Source organism: Crocodylus porosus, unplaced genomic scaffold, assembly GCF_001723895.1.
Source record: "Crocodylus porosus isolate Cpor-Errol unplaced genomic scaffold, CroPor_comp1, whole genome shotgun sequence".
Lineage (NCBI taxonomy): Eukaryota > Metazoa > Chordata > Crocodylia > Crocodylidae > Crocodylus > Crocodylus porosus.
Genome location: NW_017728907.1, coordinates 45,828,626 through 45,854,422, shown reverse-complemented (window position 1 = coordinate 45,854,422; position 25,797 = coordinate 45,828,626). Strand labels below are relative to the sequence as shown.

The following is a 25,797-nucleotide window of genomic DNA, read 5'->3' as shown; positions in this document are numbered from 1 at the left end:
TGCTGCAGGTTTTTCCTCCCAAGGTGGAGGACCTTGCATTTATCGGTGTTAAACACCATCAGGTTCTTGTCTGCCCGTTTGCTGAGCCTGTCCAGGTCAGCCTGGATCACCCGCCTGTCTTCAGGTCTGGATGCTTTGCCCCAAAGTTTGGTGTCATCGGCAAACTTGGCCAGTCCGGAGAGGGAGAGCACCTGTTCTCTTGCTCTGAAGAGCCGGATGTGGACCAATGGCTTAAAGTTGCAGCATTGGGTCTCGGGAGATGTTCTTTCGCTGTCTGAGCAGGGAGGCCGTGGGATAGATGCCAGGGCAGGGGGGACTCTCCATTGTTGGGGGTGTTCAAGAAGAGGGTGGACAGGCGTTGTTCCAGGGTGATCTGGGCGCAGCGATGCCTGTGCTCTGCTGTGGGGACTTCCCAGGTTTCTGGCCTGTGCTGGGTGCCGCATGGGGTTGGGGAGGAATTTTATTTTTCCCTGCCTGCTGCTATATGCCATAGTTTTAATTTCACCGTTCTCAGCAGTGATGGGCGTTGGTTGCAGCTCAGGATTGGGGTGGGGACTGGGCTGGGATCAACCCCGCAGGGTCCTGGCTGGAGGGTCTCGCCCCTGCTCTCTGGCCCAGTCTGACACTGCGCTGGGGCAGGAAGGGATTTCCCCCCTGTTCAGGCTGGTCCAAACTGGGGGGGTTTGCCGCCTTCTGCACGAGGGGCATGGCCTCTAAGTGGGGTCTTTTGGAGTGTATATTAACCCCCTTTGCAGCAGCAGGACACTGGCGACTGCAGCCCCCCTGCTTTCCCTGGGGCAGGGTTGATTGTGGTGTCTGGTGCCATGTTGGGTGACTGTAGTTTTGCTGAGAGCTTGGACATGGGGTTTGGGCTGGTTTGGGCAGGCCTGATCCTGCACCAGGTAGGGGTTGGATTGGATGTGATCTCTGCAGCTCCTTGCCAGCCCTGCGGCTCTAGGACCATGAAATTGAGACCCATGGGCTGGGTGTCACAAGAGGATTAGGAACCCCCTTGCCTTCATGGGAAGAGCTGCCCTGAGCTGCCGGAGGTGCCTTTCTTTTGGGGTTCCCTGGTCAGCTGAGGCTGGCCCCTGGCTGCTTGCATCTCTGCCAGTGCTGGGCCCTGGGATCTGCCAGGACCATTTCCTCTGAAGGCATGGGCACCTCAGGTGTGAGTGTGCTGTGTCTCGTGCGGTTGCACCATGGAGGAGACCCCTGTGCTTTGTCTGACAATGGCTTTGCTTGCACGTGCTTGGGTTTTGGGGGTGCTCTGGGAGACGCGTTCCTGGCCTGCTTCGACCATGCCGCTGCCCCGGGTCTCTATCCCTAGCAGCGTGCTACAGTCTGATCCCATCGCCTGACCGCCACAGCGTAGCATGCCAGGCTGCAGCTGCCCTGCCTGTAAGGTAAGGTCATTAGCAGAGACCCAGCTATTAATAACAAGCATTGGGATGTCGTCTTTAAACGATCACAGCTTCACAGCAAGCTGGTGCCGGTGACCTGGCTCCTGGCTTCAGGGTGCTATCGAGTGTTTCTTCCGTCTCCCTTTCTCCCCCGTGTAGATGTAGCTGCATCTCTCGTGGTCGCGGCTCTTTACCACTATCCCAGTGGCTGGATGAGACCTATCCACCCTGCACTAGAAGGGGTCACTGGGGAATAGCACCTGTGTGCCTAACCTCTAAACTGGAGCCAAGACACCTGATTTCCTCCTGAGTGGGGCTGGGATTGGAGAATGAGCAACAGCTGGCCCCGTTCTGATGGCACCTCCAGCAGAGCCTGGTGAAGTCTCTTCTGATTTACCCCTGCATGCGGGCCCACAGGATCAGGCCCGGAAAATAGAGCTATGAATCTTTTTAAGAGAAGCCATTAAACGTTAGCACATAGATTTATCGTAGTGTCACGTGTGTGCCATCGGTGATGAGCGCTCCCCTCTCGGAGGCCGGACACCTGCTGTGTTACGGCCCTGCTCATCGCGGGGACGGAACATCTCTGCTGGAGTCTAGTGAAGGCACTGAGGCAGCTGTGGCGGGCCACATCCTGCTGAGGAAGCTCAGCTGATTGCAGGGCTGGGTTGGGAATGCCAAGGGACTCGCAGCACCTTTTGCTTTCTTGGGGTGCAGTGGGGCTGCAGCTGAAGTTCTTGCTTGTGCGTAGGCCATGCTGGTGACATCCTTATTTCTGGGCTCGGCTTCTCAGAGGGTTTGAGGATTTTCCCAGGACCCTTCAGCTATTCGCCGAGCTTTCCATGGGCACAGACATGATGAATGGGGGAGGCAGAAAGGCCCTTAGTGCTGTCCCAGCGTCCCACGACATGGGGTTTCCAGCCCTTCTCTGGGTCTCTCCAGCGGGGATGCGCTGTGCACGTGCGGACCACTCCCATCCAAACTGGAGGGGAAGGCTCCAAGCACGCAGCTCCTGGACTGAGCGCTGCCATCTGGGCTTGCTGGCTTCATTACACTAATCCAATTAAAGATGAAGGGAAAACAGCAGCACAGGCCAGGGAGGAGACTCAAGATGGGAACAGCTTCCCATCTTGGGCAGTGGGGGCACAGGCTTGCGCCTTGGGGCACTGCCCACCTCCCAAGCCCTTTGCACGCCTTCTCGGGGGCTCACGTGTTGGACTCGTCCCCTCGATGGCTAATGGAGCGTGGATGCGTTGTGGCTCATCCCTCATTAATGTCTAGAGGTGACAGGCGGGCAGTGGTTGCGCGTTGGCGGGGTCCCACTCCACGGCTGCTACCCAGCCGGTGCCTCTGGGCTGCAACCTGTCCCTTTGCAGCAGGGTGCATCGCCCCTCGGCCCTTTGCTGCTGCACGTGCCCCCCTTCCCCAGGCCCTGTGGGACACCCATTCCCATGAATGGGATGTCAGGGTGTCCTGGACATGCCTCTGCCAGGCATTGAAGTCTGGATCCAGCCGGGGGCCAAGTGAGTGTGACCCCCTCACTGTCAATCTCTCAGTTGCTGTGGTGGTCTTGCTCTGCCCTGTCTTGTCCCTTGTGGGCTCCCCTGGCCTCAGTACTGCCCCGTGCAGGGCCTGTGGCTGTGCCGCACGTTCCCTAGTCTTGCAACTGTGCGGGGTGGTGTGGAGGAAGACGGGGGGCTGTCTAGGTGCCCCGAATGCTGCCGTCTGTCCAGGTTGGAGGCCTCCAGGAGCTGGCTCAGCAGTGACATTTATTAGCAGAGGGGGCTTTGAAGACGACACGTGGCAGTGAAGGCTTCTCTCCCAGCCCGGCTGAGGCCCGGCTGCCGGCGCTGAAATTCATTAGTGTTCCCTGACAGGTGGCGGAGGCCTGCGCTGTCTGTTCCCACTTCCCCGCTCTCTTGTCCCAGCTTCACGCGCGCTGGTATTTGAAGCTGACGTGCAGCTGAGAGGCTTGCGGTGCAGTGACAAGTCTGGGGGTGGCAGGGAGGATTGAAGGGGTGGCAGAGGAGAGAAGGAGCTTGTCTCGGGGCTCGTATTGAAGCAGAGAGCTCTTCAGCCCCCAGCCGAGCGCGTTGTCTTCCGACAGCCGCTGCTTGTGAATTGGAGGTGCAGCCAGGTCCCGAGCTGTTCATGGTGCAGTTGAAGGTGGGCACAAAATCCTAGACCATAAGGGTGGGAAGGGAGCTCAGGGGGGTCACATCTAGTCCAACCCCCTGCTCCAAGCAGGACCAGCCCCAACTACATCATCCCAGCCAAGGCTTTGTCTACCCGGGTCTGAAACACCTCCAGGGATGGAGACTCCACCACATCTCTAGCTAACCTTTTCCAGTGCTTCACCACCCTCCTGGTGAGAGAGTTTTTCCTAATATCCAACCTCAACTTTCCTTGCTGCAGTTGGAGCACAGAGAAGGGGGTGAGTGGTGGAAATCGCCGTGCCCTCCTCCATCTGCCTCTGCTTCAGTCTCCTGAATGTGGCGCCTGTTTGGCCTTAGCATGGGGTTTCCAAGTGGCTTCCTGCTGCCACAATGGTCTCTGGGGGCAGACGGCCCTTTCCGCTCCCTGGGTGCAAGGCAGGGGAAAGCCGGAGCGCCTGGCCCCGGGTCACGGTTGTACATGTGTCTGGATGAACCTGAGCATCGAGCTCTGGCTCCCTGCATCCCGGACCCAATCCCCCGTTGGATGCAGTGCTCGGCTAGGTGCCTGGCTGTATCGTCCTGTGTGGAGTGGTTAAAAGCCACTGCTGCAGCCCAGCCAAGGGCAAGCGCTCGGCACCAGAAGCAGAGACGAATGCAGCCTGCCAAGAGCAGTTCAGCTCAGAGCACGGATGGCCCGGTGTCCCTGGGACACTGCTGGTGACAGAGACCGGGCAGGCCGTGAGCTCTGCTTCTGTGTCTGCGATGGTTTTTGGGAGCGGGGCTCAAGCCCAGGGCCTGTCATCTCATAACGAAGTGTGGATCCTGACTGCTTTGGTGCTGTGGGTTATGCCAGAGGCCTGACATGTGGTATGTGTTGTGAAAATGCAGCCAAGGGTGTTGGGGCTGGGAGGCAACTGTGTGCAAAGTGACTGGCACTGTCCTAACAAATCAGGGGAAAGGGAGATCCCATATCCTGGATCCAGGGGGGCATATTGTTCTGAGCCTTCCTGCATAAAGAGGTTGCTTTTAAACGTAGCTGTCCAAAAGGCAAACAGCGTGTTGGGGATGGTTAAGAAGGGAATTATAAACACTACGGAAAGTATTGTCATGCTGCTTTATAAAACCATGACACATCCACACCTGAATGCCCTGCCCAGATCTGGTCCCCGCACCTCCAAAAGGAGAGAGAAGGGGCAGAGAAGGGCTGCAAGAATGATCAGGGGCATGGAGGGGAGAGACTGTGAGACCAGAGGACAGACTACAGAGACCAGACCTGGTCAGCTTGGAAAGGAGACACTTGAGGGGGGACAAGGGAAGGGTTTACAGAATACTAAATGGTGAAGAGAAAGTTGATAGGGATTTATTAACTTGCTCTGGCTTTGCAAAACCTGCCACCAGCAGCGGGCATGAGACTGAGGAAGCACTCCTGTGCCCACAGGGTCCTACTGGCTCAGCTCTGGTGGGGTCCATGCAGTGACGGACAGCTGTGCTGGCAGATGTGTGTGGCGTGGAGACATAGTCCTAAACTAGACTTTGGTGTAGCCCACCCAAAGGCAGCTAGTGTGCGACTCGTGGGGACGCAGCCAGGTGCCACATGGAAGACCCTTCCTTGCTCCCACACGCACCCTGGCACCCTTAGAGCCACCTCTGCATGTGGGCAGCTAAACGCCCAGCCCCTGGGTTGAGCCGTGAGACTGGCTGGGGTGGACGAGGCCATAGGTTTGTCCTGTGACTTGAGCCCCGTGTGTGGCCATGTCTCTATCCAATGCAGCATCGCTTGGGTGGTTGCACAAGACCTGTCTGGTGTTGGTGGTGCCTTGGTCTCTGCTGGACTCATTGTGGGCTCTTCAGTCCTGCCTCAGCAGCCTGGGTTTGATGGGGGGTCTTAAGCTTTCCCCTGCTGTGTCCATGCAGCCTGGATGAGACCTTCCCAGTTCCCCTCCCAGCTGCGGCCATGGGGGATGCATTAGGCCGGCAAATGGCTTTCACAGGGGCATAGAGGGGCAGTGAGGACCAGGGGCATAGCCCCCACCCTCCAAACCAGCCCGTGCAGGGTGGGCCAGGCCTCAGTCGCACCAGTACCGGTACCTTCCTGGAAGGCTGCAGTCAGGTCTGTCAGAATCGAGTTGTAACGTCTGCTTATCTTTCCCGACAAGCGAACGTGTGCTTTTCAACTGGCTCAATGGCAGCACGCCCAACATGTAGAAAATGCCCCGGTCCCTCTGTCTTCTGACATCCTCAACCCCAGAGCAGATGGGCATGATGAGGCAGGAGACGCGGGCATTAATTTTTTATGTGCTCGGCCCACCTGAACAACGGGATTCAATTACAGCGGCCCCTTCCCTCCCCGCCACTGCGCTAATGCGATGGCGAAGGGACCTGTTGAGAAAGAGAAACCCTATTTCTTGGCGTGACCCCCTGGATAATTAGGGTTAAATTGATATGCTATCGCGCCGGCGACACGCGTTATCTGCCTCTGTTTGTACAAGGGGACACAATGGCGGAGGAAGGACCAATTTGTGCCCCGCTCTCACTAACCAGCCCCAGATAAAAGGTGTCACTGGCGCGATAACGTTCCCGCCTCATGCGCCTTTATTGTTGCTCAATTTGCTGGTCTGTGTTGTGTGGTTTTTTTTTTTTTTTTTAATCCCATTCTTTCTCCCTCTCAATACCCTCGGCCATATTTTAACTCCATGCCATCGCATAATGATGCCCTGCTCAATGTGTGTGCAGATAGGCAATGGGCTGACAGCCTTCCCTGATAACTGAATTCCTGCCCATCCATCACTGGCCTGCTCTGCCTTAACTTAAGGGAAGTGATAACTAAAGCATGGCCGTTTATCACCGTCTTCCCTCCCCGGCTCGGCTTTGAGGGAGGGATCCAGCCATGTGACCTCGCCTTCCATTTGCATGCAGGGCCGCGAGGGGAAATGGAGCCTCCCCCTGGGTGCGGGCGAAAACGGAGCTGCCTGCCCTGTCATGGCTTTGCAGCCTGTTCTTTAGCCCTGGCAGCCCCGTCTGCCCCAAACCTGCCTGCCTGGGAGCAGGTGGGGTGCATTGCTGGCTGCCATTTCCCTGCTCTGTCCATGATGCCGGGAGCTCTGGTATGTCTTGACTGGGGGCAGATGGATGCAAAGTGCAGACTGGGGTGGGCATGTCTGGCAGGATGGTGGTGGTGCTACTGTAGAAACCGGTTGGGGGTGAGGGAGGCTGAGGCTGCTGTGTGGTATCTTGGGCGCATGGTGCTGGCTGGGGCCTCCCATGCCAGCGAGTCCCCACACTAACCCCTCCGTCGCAGCTGCAAGGAGTAGTGCCCCAAACCTCTTCACTGCTGCCCAGTAGAGGCCCAGAAAGGCAAGTCCTGGGGCCCATGCTCAGCAGATCACCTTAGTGGCCTCTGCACCATGATGAGCTCCCCGGAGGCTCCATCTCTCAGCTATTCCCAGGGCTCGGTTAGAAGTGAAGGTCCATCGTGGTCAGCCCGGCCTGGCAGGAGCTGACCCATTCAGCAAGAGGGGGACAGTGAAGGACCAGAGCTGGTGTGGGCTGGGGACGAAGAGACCCTACTCTGCCCTCTAAAGCTGGCAAGGACCCCCCACCCACCCTATGGAAACAGGCCTTGCAGTTAGCATCCTCCCTTGCTGACTGCATCCTCTGGCCAGCAAGTGAAGGGCAGGCCAGTGCTGCGATAACCGCTCTCTCTCGGGCTCATACAGTGTGGTGCTCTCCCTCCCTTGCAAATACATCGTGCAGGGTCTGAGGCTGCTCCTGGCCTGGGCCTTTCAGCTCCGGCTGCGGGAGCCTGCTCTTTTCAGTCCCGAGGTCCTGGGTTTGAACCTACCCAGGAGCATGGTGCCTCGCACGCATGGTCTTGCGCAGGGTTGTTGTCACTAGTGCTGGGGAAACAGGGGCCTGCAGGTGACCAGAGACTTCCTACATCTGTGCTGGAGCTGGGGAGAGAGCCCCCGTCTCCTAATTCTTGGTCCATTGGCTCTGGAGCCATGGGGCAGTGGCCGTTAGGGAGAAGTCACTGCCAGGTTCATTTGGCCACAAAGAGTGGAGTACTTTGTTGATTTGGGTCTGGGCTGGGCCCCGATTCCCACCTCTTTGCTCAAGCTGGAACCCAGCACGTAGCAAGGTGCCTGCTTCATGCTCCCATCAGGTCCCTTTGTGGTAGGAGAGCCGCGGTCACGGTGGGGAAGTGGCAGATGCAGCCCCCGGGAAAGGTCCCTTGTTCTGGGTGACTCTTCGTTTAACCCATTTCTGTTTGGGGACACGTCCTTCCCGAAGCACCTTTCCTGGGGCTGTGTCAGGGACCCCAAAAGTGCACGGAGCAGTTGTCTAATGTGTGATTCCCAGGATGATAGAGCAAGTGTCCCGGGTTTCTCTAGCATCGCGCAGGCCTCAGTGTGGGAAGGTGGGCTTGTTGTATGATTGGGAGCGTGGCTGGCCTGGAGGGGATGCCCAGAGCATCGCTGCCCGTGCCGCTGTTGGGAGGTGCCTGCTGATGCTGCTTCCCCATGGAGCTGCTGGCGGGGCCCAGTACCAACAGCTCTTTCGTGTGCTTCCTTCCCCACGCTCGTGCTCGCTGCCTGCACACATGCCCATGTATGTGCTGCACATTGTACACCAACTTTGCAAAGGGTACTGCCAGGCAGAGACCCCAGGACGCTCTCCCCCGGCTTTCCAGGCCCAGCTCCTGCTCGCAGTGTTTCTTTCCAGGCAGCATCTCCTCACCATCTCAGTTCCTTCCTGGCATCTGTCTGTGTGTCTGGGCTTCCACCTGGCCTAGCATGGGCACCTTGTCTGCAGAGTTGCAGCCTGTTGTACATAAGCAGCATGTGTTCCTCCCTCCCTCCCTCCCCGGTCTCCCCTATCAAGCAGAGTAAGCGTGGGGTGGTCTCGGCTGTGTCACCCATGTCTGGAGGCACTGCAACCTGCCTGTCCTGTCCCTGCCTACAGGAAGTTCCCTGGGGCAGGGTGTTGCCCTGACGCACATGGTTAGTTTGTGCCAGCCCAGCCCTGACTGTCCTCGTGGTTGGGGAGGGGAGCCACAAGTTGGTCTCAGTGCCGGCAGCATGTGCCCATTCAAATCTCTCAGTTGCTCCCAGCTGTTTGGCAGCCCGGGGGTATGAGCAGCCCCGTGAGGAGCTTGCCAGGCACCCCTGAGAAGTGCAACCTGTTGCAGCCGACTGGAGGCTCTCATGGCCTCCTCAGCCCCACGGGCACCGATTGCAGCATCATGTGCATTGCTGGGGCGCAGTAATTGAATCCAACCTGCTCTCTCTCCTCTCTTACAGGTTACCAGGACAATGCCAGTACTTAGGGCTGCCGGTGGCCGATTACTTCAAACAGTGGATTAATCTGAAAAAGGTACTTCTGTGCAACGTACCCCGGTGCTCCCTCCCCTTGCTCCCTCCCCCACCTTGCTTTCAGGAGGCGTCTAATAACCGCGGCTGTTTTGCATTGAAATGAGGAGTTATTTTCTCGGAGGCTGGGCTGCGCGTGCCCTCCCCCGGCTCCCCATTGTGTCCCTGCTAATAGAGTCTTACTGTACTTGATGGAATGTGCTCTGCAGCTGGGGAGAACCCCTTTGTGGCCAGCACGGCGCTGCATAATCGCGCGCTGGCCGGGGTCGTGGTAGTCAGCACGTTGCTAATGCCAGTTGCTTCCCAGGTACGTGGGGATACTGAGAGCCAGTGTTCCCCGTGGCTGGATGAGGGAGCCTGGAAATCCACTGGAGAAAGAGTCTAGTGGGGCTTGTTTGCTTCTTACCAACATGGCAGTATCATGTCATCCCGTGGCTGATGCCCAGATCCGGCTCAGAGCACCCCCTCCCGTGCCCTGTTGTGGGGCTGTCCAGGCAAGCATTTGCTGTGCTCTGCATCGGACTGATTCAGGAATAACCCGGGGGGGCTTCAGGAGATCTCTGGCTGCCGGGAAGGGGCTGTTACATCATGGGAGGCCAATGGTGCAGGTCAGAGTCGGAGGGGAAGTGTCAGGACCTTGTACAGGTGGCGGCTGGGGTGAGGTTTGGGGGGGAGGCTTTGGGAGCCAGGGTGCAGCATCTCTGGTTACTGCCCTGGCGTACTATAATGAGGGAACCGGGGGTCTGAAATCCCTGCCAGCAGCGCTCTCCGCTTTCAGGGTCCCCTCTCATTTCTTTAAATGCTTGTGTAGCTGCGAATGCGAGCATGAGTGACAGGTCGGGGCCACAGCGGAGGGACAATTTGCATGATCTGCTCCGTCAAACAGGGGAGGCCGGGGCCATGACGAGGGATGCTGGCAGCGCGTTCCCAGCTGAACCCATCAAGGGGATCTTGCCTTCCCCGCTGTCAGAGCAAATCTCGCAGCTCGTCGCCGGGCCTCCACAAATGAGATCTGAAAGCGCGCTGGGGCATTCTGCAGTTCAGTGACCATTAATGATCGCTGCTTGAAGTTCACTAAACTTTTGGCGCATGGATAGCAGCTCCATCACTGGCAGGGTGGCGGCGGGCACAGAGGAGACATACTGCTCTCTGTGCCGCAGCACGGAGTATCGCTGGATGAAGCCCTCCGCTGGGGCCCACGGCCCCTGAGCTAGGGCCGTTTGCAGTGGTTTTCCGCTACTGGGTTTAGCATGGGGGGAGCTGGGATTCATCGTAATTCGCTTAGACTTGGGCTGGAGCTGCGCTTTCACGTGGGTTGCTGCAGCTCATGGCGCTGTCTGGTGGGGTGGTTTGGGTATCAGTCATGCAGGCGTGGGAGGGACGTGCTGGAGAATGGCTCAATGCTACTTACAGTCATGGGCTGGCAGCACAAGGGAGGGCAGGCCTGGCTGTGCCCGGGACCTTGCTGAGCTGCTTTTAGGAGCTAGACTTGTGACCTGAGTTTCCTGGAATGAGGATCCCAGCTGCCACTCCTGTCCCCTGGTCTGATGGGTGTCTCTGCCTGGGTCTTTGACTCAGGGAGGGGATGCTGGCAGTGGTCAGCAAAGCCATCTAGGCACAGCTCTGGGTGGCACGGGCTCATCCAGCAGGACCCTAGCTAACCCTTCAGCACCCTTGCTGGCACTGATGAGCTGGCTGGACACGCAGCCCTGGATTCCTGTTTCCCACCTGCTCTGACCGAGGCCTTGTGGCTGCCAGGGCATGGGTGCCACTAAAGGCAGCTGGAGGTGGAGGTTATGCTGGTAGGGGTTGGCATTAGGAGGAGGAAGGGAAACGTCAGCTGTGAATACTAGCAGGAGAAGAGTAGCAGTATGCCTGGAGAGCAAGGCCTGCTTGGGACCAGTTATTTGGGATGAGCATGTGAGGATGCAAGGGGAGGTCCCCAAGCGAGGGTGGAGAGCAGGAGGTGGGTGAATGGTTCCTCTACCAAAGACCCTGCCCCATGCCAGGACAGCAGCAAAGCACAGGAAATAAGAGCCATGGGGTTGGGATCTCCACAGCTCCCCGCCAGCTCACATCTAATCCAAGCCCTGCCTGAGGAAGGGAGGATCAGCCCTGTCCAAACCAGCCCAGACAAACCCTGTGTCTGATCTCTGAGCAACACGACACAGTCACTTCTGACACCCCCAGGTATCGCTCCCACCCCTGCCCCCAGGAAAGCAGGGGGGCCGTGGCTGCCAACATCCTGCTGTTGCCAGGGGGTTCATGGATACTCCAGAGACCCCAGGCCAAGGCCATGTCTCTGCTACAGAGGAAGGCAAAACCTCCCAGTCTGGACCAGTCTGAGCAGGGGGGAAATCCCTTCCTGCCCCAGTGCAACGTGGGGCTGAACCTGAGTGCAGGGGTAAGACCCTGTGGGGTTGGTGCCAGCAGCTGCATTGGCATAGCCCAGTCCGATCCCCAGCCTGGGCTGTGGCCAACACCCAGAACCTCTGGGGGAGGCTAAAAAACACCCGACACGTATAGTAGAAAGCAGGGTGGGTGCAACCAGCAAAGCCCAGGACCCTGGAAAATCCCCATAGCAGAGCACAGGCATCGCTGCTCCTAGATCGTCTCCACCCTGTGGCTGTCCAGCCTCTCCTTGGACCCCTCCAGTGATGGAGAGTCCACAGCTTTATTCCCCAGATGCAGCTTTCCATGGCAGCGCTGGCTGTTCCTTGTCCTGGGCCCACCCCAGTCTTGGTTGAAAGTCAGTGTCCAGAGACCTTCCTTGTGGCTGGTTCTTGCTAGTGGGACTTGCTGAAATATGTGTTGTGGTGCGGGTCCCCAGCAGAGAGGAGTAGCCACTGCTGCAGGAGCTCACAGCCAGACCCCAGCACCAGAAAAGCAGCCACCCCCTGCCTGGGGCCTGGGAGGCCACAGGGCCCTGCAGCGTCCAGAGAGGTATTTGGCTCTGTTTTGCTCCCCGGTCACTCAGCAGTGCAGCATTCCCTTCATATCCATCCAGGCACTGGGTGCACAGCTGTGCTGGACTGGCATCGCCGTGGGGCTGCCATGCTTGCCGCGGGTGGCTGGGGCTGCGGCTCCCACCTTCCGCTCCCCATTCACTCCTCAGAATAAGAGAAGCTGGAAATGGGACCGTGCATGTGGGACCCACACAGCCTCTGCTGGAAGAGGCTTGTCCAGCTCCCCTTCCTCCCCAGAAAGGCTTTTGGGATGCAGGGTTATTTTTAGGGCAATGAAAGGAGGAAAATCCCCTTCCTTGCAGCTGATGGAGTCGGCAGAAGTTTTGTTCCCCTCCCCCAGCCTGCTGATGTGCCGCCCCCCCCGACCCCAGCCCGGCCGGCGCTCGCGGACGTTTTTAATGTCACTGGGCGATCTCGTCTCTCCAGTAAGCTGTCAGCGGCGTGAGGACTCGGGGCAGGGCGCTCCGTGCGCTCCTTGCTCCGATTAGCTCAGCGCTCAGGGAGGGCTGCCAAGGAGACGCACACCGGATATCTCCCTGCCCCCCTCCGGTGCGGAGCGTGCCAGGAGCCAGCAGGCCGCCTGCCGTGTGCTGGTGTCAGCCTCTCGTGTTGATGGGCAGAGGTGCTGCGGGTCAGGAGCGAGGTGCATTAGCAGAGCTCTGTGCTCCCTGCTCCCTGACAGTGTCTGTGCAGCCGGGCTGAAGGACATCGGGGGGGGGCTTTGCAGGGAGGGCCCAGGGTGGGATTGACAGGTGCCTGCAGGGCTGGGGACGTGGGCCTGAGAGCAGGGGGTCTTGTGGTGGCATGGTCCCCTCCTCTCCAACATCCACCCAAAGCACGGAGGACAAACTTGGGGTGCTTTAGACAGATCAGGGACCCTGCACTCAGCGTCACTCTGTAGGTCTCTCATCGCTTCCCCCAGGCCGATGGTTATCTGCTTCTCCCATGCTGCGGGAGCAGGGTCTCGGTGGTGACAGGCCTTGCCCATCAGGCTGAGCATCCTCTCCACACCAAGCCATCTGCATGAAGGGCTTGGAGCCAGAGTCATGGAAAGCTGTGGCTCAGCGCCATCAGATATCTGACGGGAACAAAGACCCTGTCTTGGAAAGGGGGAGCACAGCATTCAACGTGGCCTGTGAGACAATGTCGAAGTCACTGGCAGATCAGGTTGGAAATGGTTTGGGGGTTGGGGGACAGGGCTGGTGAGGAGAGACTGAGGGAATTGGGCCAATTTAGTCTGGAGAAGAGAAGACCGAGGGGGATTGAATAGCAGCCTTCACCTCCCTGCCGGGGGGGCTGCAAAGAGGATGGAGCTGGGCTGTTCTCAGTGGGGGCGGATGACAGGACAAGGAGCAATGGGCTCGGGCGCCAGCAAGGGAAGTTGAGGTTGGATATTAGGAAAAACTTTCTCCCACCAGAGTGGTGGTGGAGTCTCCATCCTTGGTGGTGTGTAAGACCCAGGTAGACAAAGCCTTGGCTGGGTTGTTCTAGTTGGGGCTGGTCCTGCTTTGAGAGGGGGTTGGACTAGATGTGACCCCCTGAGGTCCCTTCAACCCTCATTGCTTTGGCTTCAGTGATTCACGAAAGGCAGCTGAGCCATGCAGGGTGGGAGTACTGCCTGGAGAAGTGAGGGCTCTCACCAAAAGTACAACAGGGTGGGAGAGACGTCGGGACCAGTTACCTAGGGAGAAGTAATGTGTCCATGCTGTTTGAGGCACCCTCGTCCTTGGCTTGAGCAGGGAAGGTCTGAGGGGAACCAGGGTGGGCAGCTTGGAGGGGACGAAGGCCAAGGCAGTCGTGTGGGAGGAGGTGAGGAAGCACTGGGGAGTGCTGGTTTGGGGCACCCAGGTTAAGGTTGCAGAAGCTCTGAGGCCTGCACACCTGGCCTCAGCCCTGCCTCCTCCTCCTCATTCTTGCAGAGCAGTGATTCCCAGCCAGGTGCCGGGCACTTTGGGGTGCCTGGAGATCCTTTTGGGGTGCTGTTCGATGTCGGCACTGTTAGATGTGCAAATAGGACTGCACAGGATAAACCCTGAGATTGCAGATAGGAATCCAGAGTGTTAAGTAGCCTGCCCTGCTATGGGCTTTCCGTTGGCAACAGAAGAATTGCTCTAATATATTTCTGTAGTCAAAAAAATTAGTGAAGACAAAGAAGTGGCATTTTCTGAGGGGAGGGCCGTGAGTCTTCAAAGGTTGAGAATCATTGCTGTAGTGCGTGAAGATACCTGCAAACATCTGTGCATCCTTTAATGGCTTTTTTATTTTCTCTTTTGGAGTTTTGTCCTTCCCACAGGTCAGCCTTGTTCTGGAGCTGAGCTTCCACTCTGGGTGTTGTTGGGGTCCTTGGTCAGGGAGCTCAGAGGAGAAGTCTCCTCATACCATGGTCATGGGTGCCACTGAGGCTCCAGCTAGCTGCCATCTGTGGGAATTTGTGTGGATGTCCTTCAGGAAAGGCTTTCACCCATGTAACTGTCCTCACTCTGGAGATGTGTCCCAGCTTGCTCCAGAGGAGGTAATGGGCCCAACTTGACTCCAGCGAGGCTTATAGACACCTGCCCATCGTCGTACCTGGCAAGAATCGGATTTGTGGGCTCTTGCCATGGTCAGGCAATGTCAAGAGGGGGCAAGCCCCTGTCTGGGCACTGTCCTGGCAGGAGGCAGCAAACTCAAGTAGCATTATACCAATAGCAAACCCCCAACCCAGCTGCCATCGTTACCCTTGGGATCCCTGTCCTGCTGACATGGTTTCCTGCTGGGTTTGGCAGAGAGTACTGGGGCACTGTTGTGTTTTCCACGTATCGTATGCCACGGTTTCCAGTTACATTGAGGATGAGATCCCGTGGTGGCGAATGCTACAGAAAAACCTGCCGTTTTATGCCATCACGTGTACATACAGATTCAGGTGAGCTGTGCCTCAGGGTTTCGCTGGAAGAGCTGGTGATGTTCACAGACCCCTGGGAGGGAGCGGGGTGTTCTAGTTACGTGGTGCTAAAGATTTGTAAGAGGGCAGAAGTGGAGGAGAAGAAAGGACAGGGAGGGGTGGGGAAAACAAATATGGCATCCGCTGTCCCAGTGGCGGAGTAGGCTCTTCCTGGCGGTTCCTGCTCGGTGCATTTAGCCTTTATCAGAAGAATCGCACGCAGAGGGGATCTCTGTGCGGCCGTGGGCCCATGAGGGGCGTGTAGGCTAGTGGAGCCGTACAGGAGACACAAATGCATTGTTGCTTGCGGCCAAACGGGACAAAGCCTGGGGACGTACTGCCTGGGGATCTGTGCCCTGGGTGGGTTTTGGGGGCCATTGGAGCAAATGGCTGTGGCTTTTTAAGGTCCGGTTTGTATTGATGTGAGAACTCTTAGCTTGGGAATAAATTAGACCCATGTGGGCCACATGTCAAGGTCACACCTGCCATTCCTTTGCATGGTTGTGATGTGCAGGCAGAGAACCTGAAGTGTGGTGTGCTTTGTGTTAATATTTTTATGTTTTGAAATAAAAGTGGCATAAGGGTACTTCTCCTTTCCTATGAATCTGCCACTCTTTCTTTCTCTGGGAGGAGTTGTCAGGCGGTTGGTGCTGAATGTGCATCAACTGCTTCTGGAGAAGGGTGCTGAATTGGGCCTTTTGGAGAAGGAAAAGTCTGTGCTGAGCCCAAGGGCCAGTTTTATGAGCTTGTCTTAGATGCTTGTCATGTTTTCACATGCTCGCGTGGATTGAGCTCTGTGGTTTTGTTTCAAATGGAAAAATGTGCTGTAGGACTGGACCTGACCATGCAATAGGAAGGCGCAGCACGTGCAGAGTGACCTCCCGGACCTACAGCATGGGGCTGATTCTGCAGAACCAGAGGAAATGCTCTTTTAACCCAGCTTGTGGAACTCATTGCCAAAGCATGTTGTAGAGGCAGAGACCACAGCCAGGTTCACAAAGGGATGAGATGGATGGCAAATCCACGGGGAGCGATTGGAGCAACTGGGATGTGCCCTCTGATATCCCTAAAGCCACGATGCCAAGGGGTCTGACAGGGAGCGGGTCACTCTAGACATGCCTTATACGTATGCTCTCCCTGTAATGTGGCAGCAGTGGGTGAATAAAGTGTAATGGTAATGACTTAATACATTAGTATCTTCTGAATGCATAATCAAATGGTGATGTTTACATTGGACTAGCCATGCTATATTTCTGTTAGGTTTTAAACAGGGTGCTGCTAAATTTTCAAAAGTCTTGGAGGGGTGCCACGGGTCTGAGGAACCACTCTCTGAAGCATCTCCTACTTGCTTGTCAGAGACAGGGTGCTGGGCTAGATGCACCATTGGTCTGACCCAGCTTGTGTGCTCGTGTCCAGCACTTAAATACTTGACTTGCTTAACTTTAAGCATACAAGGGTCACCACTGACATAGCTACTATTGTGCTTTGCTGTCTTGGGGCCGGAGTGCTCCATCCCTAGCCTGGGTGATGCCTAGCAGAGTGCTGCGAGATGCCATTTCCCTGTTCCTCTGCTGTATATGTCTCTACCACATTTTGGAGCTTTCAATCCAGGCCTGCTTGCATGTTGGCTTGGGTAACTGCTTTCTGAAGATAGGCATTGTTGTCAATGGATAATGGAAGCAAAAAAGCAGAGACATCTATGGCCAACAGAGTTAAGGAGCCCACTGAGGCATTTTTCAAATATTTTTGGAACAGGAGGAATCCTAACAACAGCATGGGGCCGTAATTAAATGGACATAAGCAACGTGTCAATAATGATGGTGAGAAAGCAGAATGTTTTTGTTCTGTATTTGGAGGAAAAGCCACCTGATGTCTCACCCGGTTAAATGCTTTCTGCTTTGACCGACAGCAGCACGTGGTGTTTTAAATAGTAGTTGGGCAACTTGGCTGTTTTTAAAATCAGCAGGTCTGGAAAACGTGCATCCAAGAGTTTTCAAAGAACTAGCCAAGGTGCTTTCTGGCCTGCTAACAGGCTTTGGTATGCCGGGGGCGTTCCCGAGGGCTGAAAGGAAGTGAACATTGTACTGAGCTTTAACAAGCATAAATGGAATGACCCAAAATTATCACAGGCTTCTTGGCCTGCCACCAGTTCCAAGCAGAGTAACAGAAAGGCTTGTGTTGGACTGGTTTCATTAAGAATTGAAAGTGAGGAATTACAAGGAATACCAAGCATATCCAGGTGTATGGAAAGAGATCTTCTCAAACTCACCTGGCATTTTTGATGAAATTAGGGGATTTGATTAACAAAGGTAATTGAGGCAGCGCGACATGCTTCCGTAAGGCATTTTGCTGGGTAGCTAATGCTGTCTTGATTAAGCAGGTGGAGTGATGCAAAGTTACTTTGGCACATGGTAAATGGATTGAGAATCATAGAAATCCTAGAAAGTGAGGATTAGAAGGGACCTGAGGAGGTCACATCTAGTCCAACCCCCTGCTCCAAGCATGACCAGCCCCAGCTACATCATCCCAGCCAGGGCTTTGTTGAGCCAGGCCTTAAACACCTCCAAGGATGGAGAGTCCACCACCTCTCTGGGGAGCCTGTTCCAGTGCTTCACTACCCTCCTTGTGAATTTTTTTTTTCCCTGATATCCAACCTCAACTTCCCTTGCTGCAACTTGAGACCATCGCTCCTAGTTCAGAACTGACTTCCTGACGGACCCCCAAACCCAAGTCCTCGGACTTACAAGCAGGGGTGTTTAGTAGGAGCAGGGAGACTATGACCTGGGTGTTTGGCCTGGTGCCGCTGCTAAGGGGGTGCTGCATCCAGCTCTGCTGTCCATGTGGATCCAATCTCTGGGTTGTTTGCCTGTTTATTGTAAGCTGTTTTGAGCCTCTTGCATAGGGTGGGCAATGAACCTAGTAAATAAATTCAGGAAGGACAATGAAAACTTGGAGAGGGCCAGAGAAGAGCCCTGAGAATGACTGAAGGATGCTGGGAAAACCAGCCTTCTCGTGAGAACCTTGTTAACAAAGGAGAAGGGGAGGCTTGATCCCAGCCCACGTGAGTCTGAAAGGGGAGCAGAAACACGATCTGGCGGCTCTTCAGCTTAGCAGGAGGACATATAACAAGAGCCAGGCTGAAGCAGATGGGCATGGCACAGATTTTTACCGAGAGGGTAAAAATCCACCCACTGGAGCAACTTACCCCAGCCGGGGGTGGACTCTCCATGCCTGGTGATGTGTAACTCAAAGCCAGATACATTTTTTCGAAGTGATGGGCTCTAGTTCACCCAGGCATCGGTTCCCAGTAGTCACGTGGCCTGTGCTACACGCGAGGCCGGCATCTCTAATGCATGCATCTCCCGCCCAGCCCTGCGCTGCTGTGTTTTCAGCTCCTGCTTGCTGTATTCTTCCCTCCCAGGGACCGTGCTCTCAAAGTCTTGTGACTTCCAAGAGTGCTAAAGCCCTGTGCATGAGAGTGGCACGGGCTCCGTGTGATTGAGCGCACAAGGAGCAGCCGAAAAGTTAATCCCAGGAGGGCTGTGGAGGTGTGCGGCTCTGATCCCCGGGCAGGTGAGCCTTGGCAAGGAAGGAACGCAGCCAGCCTTACGCTGCTGCTCCTTTAAATCTGTCACGCAGCTGTCTGAACTCTGAAATTTCTTTCACTCTCTCTCTCGCCTTGTTAACATGTGTTGCCTTTGGGGTAATCAGGGAAAAAATATTATGTCCTTTTACAATTACCGGGTTTTGGAATATTAAAATGTCTCTCTGCATCGGCAGTGTTATTTTGATTGGTATTCTAACCTTTGACTAGCCCATAAAGCAAGCCGCTCTTCAAGCCAATATTGCAGGACTGAAATTTAATTCCGAAATGATTCCAGATAATAGGGAGACAGATAATATATGCATGAAGGATATTATGTTTGGACTAAATGCAGCAGGGCCAGTGCTTGGGAGTTGAATAATAGCCCAGAGTGAGTTATAATCTGTGGGACAGAAATACCTTACTGTCAGGGCCAGGAGAGGAACTCTTAAATCAAAGGGAGGGAGAAGAGGAGTGAGCCAGAGGATAGTCATCTGAGACAGAAAGGGCATCCAGGAGAGGCCTGGAAGGAGCAGCCCCCTCTGTGCCTGGCAGAGGGACATGTGCCCTGCTGCACTTCAGCCTGGCATGCCAGGTTCAAAAGCCAGGAGGGGACCCGGGCTGGGAGAGAGGGGCAGCATTCGGGGGCGGACTCATCTCTTTCCCCACCTCCCTGATCCATGGGGCAGGATGGGAGCTGTTCCAGCCGACGTGGTGCCTCAGTTTCTCTAGGATGCAACCACAAAGCTGTAGGGGAAGCAGGGCAGTGCTTGCGAGTCTGGGATCAGGACTGTTGCGAGGCGTGCTGACTTCAAGCTGACATGAGTGCTGTCTTCCTTCCTTCCCAGCTCAGACTCTGGCATTGAACAGGATCTCCTGGCATTGAGTTTGAGCATATAGACAAGCCCCCAGCCCCCTCTGCAACGGGTCAATGCAAGGAGCATGCAGCTGGAAGTGTCGTATTCACGTGTGCTCGCCCAGCCGTGCACCAGGGCGGGTTGTCCTCACACGTATTGGTGGGAAGGGGTTATCCCCACATTCCCCTTGCATCTCCCTCATCTGGATAACGTGGGTGGTGTAATGGCCGGCCTTGCCCGCACTGACATATCCACACGCGCGTGCAGAAAGCCCCCATCTTTCAGTGAAGGCTTTAGGGGGATTAGTGCTAGGAACAGCCCTGCCTGACCTGCTGGTCTGCTGCACTGTCAAAACAGCTGAACGGGGACTGGGAAAAGTCCAACCCCAAGGCTCAGGACAGTCCTGCTGGGGCAGCAGCTGGGCACAGCAGGTCTCCTGCTGCCAAGAATGCTGATGCCACGGTTGTCAGTCCCTGGAGCAGTGATTCCCAACCAGGGTGCCATGGCATGTTGGGGTGCTGCGAGATCCTTTCCAGGGTGCCGCACCACGGTAGCGCTGTTTGATGTGTCAACATGGTTCATGAGATAAACCCTGAGGTTTCAAATGGAAATCCAGAGGGTTAAAAACACTCTGAGCTGTGGCGCCTCGCTGAATCCTTTGCCACAGGGGAATTGCTTTGTTGTTTTTCTGAAGTCAAAGAACAAGTGAAAACTTAGCACTAGCATTTTCCGAGGGGCCTGGAGCCTAAAAGGGTTGAACTGCTGCCCTAGAAGATGGGGTTGAGATGGTCCCTGATGGTCTTCGCTGCTGCAGAGCTGTGGATGTCAGTGGTAGAAGAAAAGAATGGGCTGCCAGCTTCCAGCACCCCCATCCTAGGGTCCCTAGAGCGCTGCACACCTCCTGCTCATGAAGATGGCTCTTCTCCAAACAGTGCCTGTGGGCCAAGCCAAGGCCTGTGTCTGAGAGTCGTGGGAGCTGCTCCTGCGTGTGCTGTGAAGGGCTCTGCCGTGTTTCTGATGCGGTGGCCCCCTGGCCACGCCACTTGTATCTGGTGACATGCCACATTGCGGAGGGGGTCACTCACTACTCCTGAAATTTCTTTTGGTTCAGTCCTCCAATTTGTCTGAGATTTGGAGTGGCCTAGATGAATTGGAGGATTGGAGCAGAAGAAATCTCATGAGGTTCAACAAAGACAAGCGCAAAGTCCTGCACTTAGGAGGGAGCGATCCCATGCACCAGGGCAGGCTGGGTGTGACTGGCTGGGCAGCAGCTCTGCAGAAAAGGACCTGGGGGGAACAGGGGACAAGAAGCTGAATATAAGCCAGCAGTGTGCCCTTGGTGCCAAGAAGGCTAATCACATCCTAGGCTGCATTGGTAGGAGCATTGCCAGCAGATCGAGGGCAGTGATTCTTCCCTCTGTTCAGCACTGGGGAGGCCACATCTGGAGTCCTGTGTCCAGCTGTGGGCCCCCCACTACAGAAAGGATGTGGACATGTTGGAGAATTGGTAATGAACATGGTTCAGGGGCTGGGGACAGGACTGGTGAGGAGAGGCTGAGGGAACTGAGCTGATTTAGTTTGGAGAAGAGAAGACCGAGGGGGATTGAGTAGCAGCCTTCACCTCCCTGCAGGGGCTGCAAAGAGGACGGAGCTGGGCTGGTCTCAGTGGGGGCAGATGACAGGACAAAGAGCAATGGGCTCCAGTTGCAGCAAGGGAAGTTGAGGTTGGATATTAGGAAAAACTGTCTCCTGGGGAAAGTAGTGAAACACTGGACCAGGCTCCCAAGAGCGGTGGGGGAGTCTCCATCCTTGGAGGTGTTTAAGAGCTGGGTAGACAAAGCCTTGTCTGGGATGATATAGTTGGGGCTGGTCCTGCTTGGAGTGGGGGGTTGGACTAGATGTGACCTCTTGAGGTCCCTTCCAGCCCTCACTTTCTAGGATTTGGTGATACTTGTGTTATGACTGGGGTGTTGGGCCCTATCCAGCATGAGGCCTCGTCATACAGGCACAGAGTGCGTGACAGTCCCTGCCTGAGCGAGCTAGCAGTCTGTATGGGGCACAGAAGGGGTCCCCGGACATGCAGCAGGTGGGGAATTGCCCATGTTTCTTATGCATGCATGTTGTGTTGCCTGCGGGGAGGAGGGAGAATGGCAGGTGCTCAGGCCTTGTGCTTCCCTGTTGGGGCCATACCGCTTATCTGGTCCAAGCCATTTCTGCCACGCTCCTCTCCATGGCATCTGAACCTCTGTCTCCTGGTGTCCATCTGGCCCGTGTGACAGAACTTGCTGCAGCTTGGGTTACCTGCATGGTGCAGACACCTGCGTGCCTGCAAATCCCCTCCATTCACTGCCTTGCTACCCTGGGAAAACGCTGAGGTGTCAGTGAGCTTTGACTTAAAAAAGCAGTAGTCTGAGCCAGCAAACCATGCATCCGGGTAGAAGGAAGTGGGTTTGTCTCTGCTGCTCTTCCACCCCAGGCTGTATCCCCCAAAACTGTCCTGAAGCCCTAGGCTTGCCCATGTGCAGGCTTAGAAGAGCCCCCTCTCTCTCCTGCCCTGGGTGCCCGCCTGCTTTACAGGGCAGTCTGTGTTTCCCTGCCCCTCGCCTTCCTGTGGGCTGCAGCTGGCTGAGCCCGCTCCGTGTCCTTGTGTTGAAAGAGGCAAGCTTGACCCCACACCTGACACTGCCTCCCCCGCAGTCGATACGGGAGCGCGGCCGCAGGAGAAGGGATTAAAGGCAGGGCATGTTTTACAATAATCCTGCAACGTGTGTTGCATTCCAGGCCAGGCAGCCGCTGGGAGGCAGCGAGCGGCAACGTGCATGCGAGGGGGACGCCTGGAGCAAGGCCGTGCCTCTGCGTGGCATCTGGGCTAGCTCCGTGGGAGCGGTGTCACCGTGGGGGACAGGCAGAGATCAGAACATAAGCACTGCCATGTCCTGAATTGGACAGTAAGTCCGTCTTGCTGAGTGTCCTGTGTCGAACGGCGTCAGAGAGCAGAGCTGAAGGGAGAGCAACTGGGGCTGAGCAGGGTTTTCCCCTGTTCCTCTCTCTCTGCAGCCTCTAGCACTAAAGGTCCAGGCAGCTCTGATGCAGAGCACATGCCCCTCATGCCCATGCTCAATAGCGACTGATGCCCCTTTCCTCCAAGCACATGTCCAATTCCTAAGTGGATCTGGTTAAACTCTCAGCTTCCACTGCAGGTGGTGGCCCTGAGCTCCACCTTTAATGGCACGCTGGGTGGAAACAAACTTCCTAGTGTTAGTTTTAAACTTACTGCCTACTCATTTTGTGTTGTGATCCCCAGTTCTTGTCTGGTGAGGTCAGTTGGTAATAAATCCTTATCAACTTTCTCTTTGCCATTTAGTGCAGAGACAGATCTGCCGTCACCCAGCGTTAACGTGGGAGCCCCGTCATGCTTGGCAGCAGGGTGCTGCACTTGGGTACCTGTGTCCACCTGTGAAGCAGTAGGGGAAGGAGAAGTCTTCAGGGCTTGTCTAGACCCCAAGAGATGTGCTGCATGCTCCCCCCTGTGCTTCCTAGGGAGAGGATATGCATCGCATGATGGTGGATACTGGCCTGACTTGGGCAGCTGTGGGACCCTGGGCTGCACCGGTTTCAGCTGCTCCCATCAGGGGCTGGAGTGTCCTGGTGTCTTGCCCTGTTTAGCCCTGCAGAGCCAGCCTGGTGCTGAGAAGGGGACTGGGAGCCTCCTGCTCCCGCTTCAGTCCCTTTGGTCAGGGGCACGGGGCCAATGCTTGATCCCTGCCCCTGGCAGCCCCACATGCTGGTCTCCGGTGGGGCAGTTGCATGCTCGGCCATCCTTGTCGTGCCCTTGAGAGCTCTTGTAAGCTGTTTGGCTTTAGGGATGGGCCCCCGGTATCTTCTCTGGCACCGGCCAAGCTGGCAGCCTCTGCCTTGCCTTTCTCTGCTCCCTATGTTGCCCCTGGCTGGGCAGGAGTGGCCCCATCAGCCTCCAGCCCACCTCTCACAGCTGTGCTCCATAAAGGTGCATTGACCCTCAACTGAGATTTAGTTGTTTGCAAACTGTGCAGTGCAAATGACCCAGTTAGCTTTGCACGGCACTTCATGTCGGGTGCTCTCTGGACTTGGCAGTAGTCCGTGTCACCTGCTGGCAGTAGCCTCCTGCTGGCATGGAGGGTTGTGTCTGACTGACATGGGGGGGTAAGTGGTGAGCAGTTGGCGGCCCCCTTCCCATCGATAGCTGGATGCCTATGGTGCAGCATGGCCTGGCTTCTCAGTGCCTGGGCAGGAAGCTCGCAAGTAGGAGATAGTAATTTGGGCGTAACAAGGTGCCTTTGCGTGGTGGCTTCCTTATAGGAGTAACTTGCAGGTCTTCACTGACACTAGCTACTTAATGAGAGCCCCGAGAGCCCCAGGGTCACCCAGCAGGTCAGTTCAACTCTGCTGTCCTGCCCCGTCCTGTCTCATGTTCGGGCCCATTGGTTCCTTAGCTCAGTCTGTGGATGTGTTCCCCCCTGGATCCCCTGTGCGGTCATGGATCAGATCTTGGGTGCGGACCGTTTTGCCAGGGGGGTTTGGTAGGGACAGGCTGTGGGGCTGCATTGGGCCCCGTGCATTTACCTTTTGGTACCCGCTGGTGATTTCAGATAAATCCTGGATTTTATATCCGCCAGCCCTTGCCGTGCCCATTGCACGGGAGCCTCCTGCAATCCCGTCCTTCCATCCCCAAGCATTGGTTCTCCCTACCCCGGAGCGGTCTCCAGCCAACTGAGACCGCTGTCCTCTCCAGATCCGGCTAGACAAGGGCATTGCCTGGCTCTTGGCACCCCCAGTAGCTTCGTGCATGTTCATGGCAGAAGGAAGAGAGATGTTCCCAGAGGCCCAGTCTCAAAGCCCTCCCAGGGGCCTCTCTGGACCTCAGCAGTTTGGAAAGGCAGGGACGTGAAGCTAGCACTCATGCTCTTTCTGCCCGCTGCAGGGGTTGTATTTAAAGCTGGAGCAATGCCGCAGCTTTGGCTGCGCTGACTGGTCCCCTGCGTCCTTGGTGAGCCTGTACGGTGCGCGTGGAGCCAAGCGTTCAGCCAGCCGACTCAGCACGTTCAGCAGCTGTCTCCATGCAAAGCTGCTTAATCTGCTCGGTGGCCACTGGACACCCTTCAGGCACGTGGGGCCTTTCCAGTGCTAGGGGCAAGTGCGGGTGGGAAGGGTAGCTTTGGGGGTCTCCGTTCTGTGTGGGGAGAGCCAGCATTGCCACCAGGCTGTGCTGGCCAGGTGGTGAGATTTGGGACATGGCTGCCTGTTTGCTCATGCGTGTACCCAGGCTGGAGGCAGGAGCTGGGGGAAGGTGTCAAGTGCCAGCATAGAAGAGTATATTTGGAAAAAAGAGCTCTGGACTGGTGGGGACGCTGCCTGCATGAACCCTGTGAGAACAGCTCCACTGGCTTCACTTTGCCCCTGAAATATTTTCATGCCTGGGGAAGCTGTCAGGGCGCAGGCCGGGAAGGGGCAGCAGGGTGGGGATTGGGCTTCACTTGTGGATCAAGACACCCCACAAAGCCCCAGGACATCTGGATGCAGCAGCAAAAATGTCAACAGTAAAAATGCTGCCAAAGGTCCCCTGCATCCTTCCCATGGAGCTGGGAATCAACACCCTGTTCAGGTGAGCGGATGTCCTCGTGCCTCTCCAGCGCACTCTTGCTGGCCCCGGGCCTTCTCAGAGCGACTCAGGCTTGGTGGAAGGGACCCAGGCAGCGGGGCTGGAAACTTAATTTGTTCCAAGAATCAAAGGCCTTAACTGAGATGGCTGCAAGGTCCTGGAGTGCCAGGCTCAGACAGGCCCCAGGATGCCTGCTTTGGGGCTTCAGCTTTTCCAGACATGCTTGCGCTGTGGAAGAAGACAGGATTTTTAAGCCCCTTGCATCAGGCCCCTCTTTGTCTCACCTATGGATGGGTCCAGCTAGGGAACCTGGTGCGATGCAGACATTGAAGTTTCATAGTTTCAAGTGTTACATCCTTAGGGCTCACTCGTACTGCAGGAGCCACCTACGTAGGGATGCATCGTTGAATCGGCCTGACTTTGAATGAGCCAGAGAAAACCCTGTCCTTGACCCAGCAGCATGTTGTTCCTTCTTCATTGCTCTTTGTTACCGGCTGCTGTGCTCGCTGTGGCACAGATGTGTCAAGAGACTTGCCATGGGGAGTTCGCAGGCTGAATAGCCATGGCAGAATTGTGGTCCTCATATACCGCCAGGAGACTGAAGTGCAGAGAGGCCGAGTGAGCTCTCAGGAAGTTGGTGACAGAGGTGGAAAAAGAGGCTAGATGCTTGTGAGGGCCAGTCCCAAGCTTTGGCCGCAAACCCATTCCTCCCCTAGTCACTGAATCCTAGAAAATGAGGGTTGAAGGGAGCTCAGGAGGTCGCATCTAGTTCAACCCCTGCTCCAAGCAGGACCAGCCCCAACCACATCATCCCAGCCAAGGCTTTGTCTACCTGGGGCTTCAAAACCTCCAAGGATGGAGACGCCACCACCTCTCTGGGGAGCCTGTTCCAGTGCTTCACCACC

At 56.1% G+C, this 25,797-nt stretch overlaps 1 protein-coding gene across 5 annotated transcripts in view; it reads left to right on the top strand.

The window, feature by feature from the left end:
• ERI3 (ERI1 exoribonuclease family member 3) overlaps positions 1 to 25,797 on the top strand; it is a 161,342-nt gene that overhangs the window by 47,851 nt on the left and 87,694 nt on the right. For all 5 annotated transcript variants that reach the window (XM_019531305.1, XM_019531306.1, XM_019531302.1 and 2 more), the window contains exon 6: positions 8,860 to 8,932. In XM_019531305.1, coding sequence (XP_019386850.1) covers positions 8,860 to 8,932 — 73 coding nt within the window. The remainder of the gene's footprint in view (positions 1 to 8,859; positions 8,933 to 25,797) is intronic.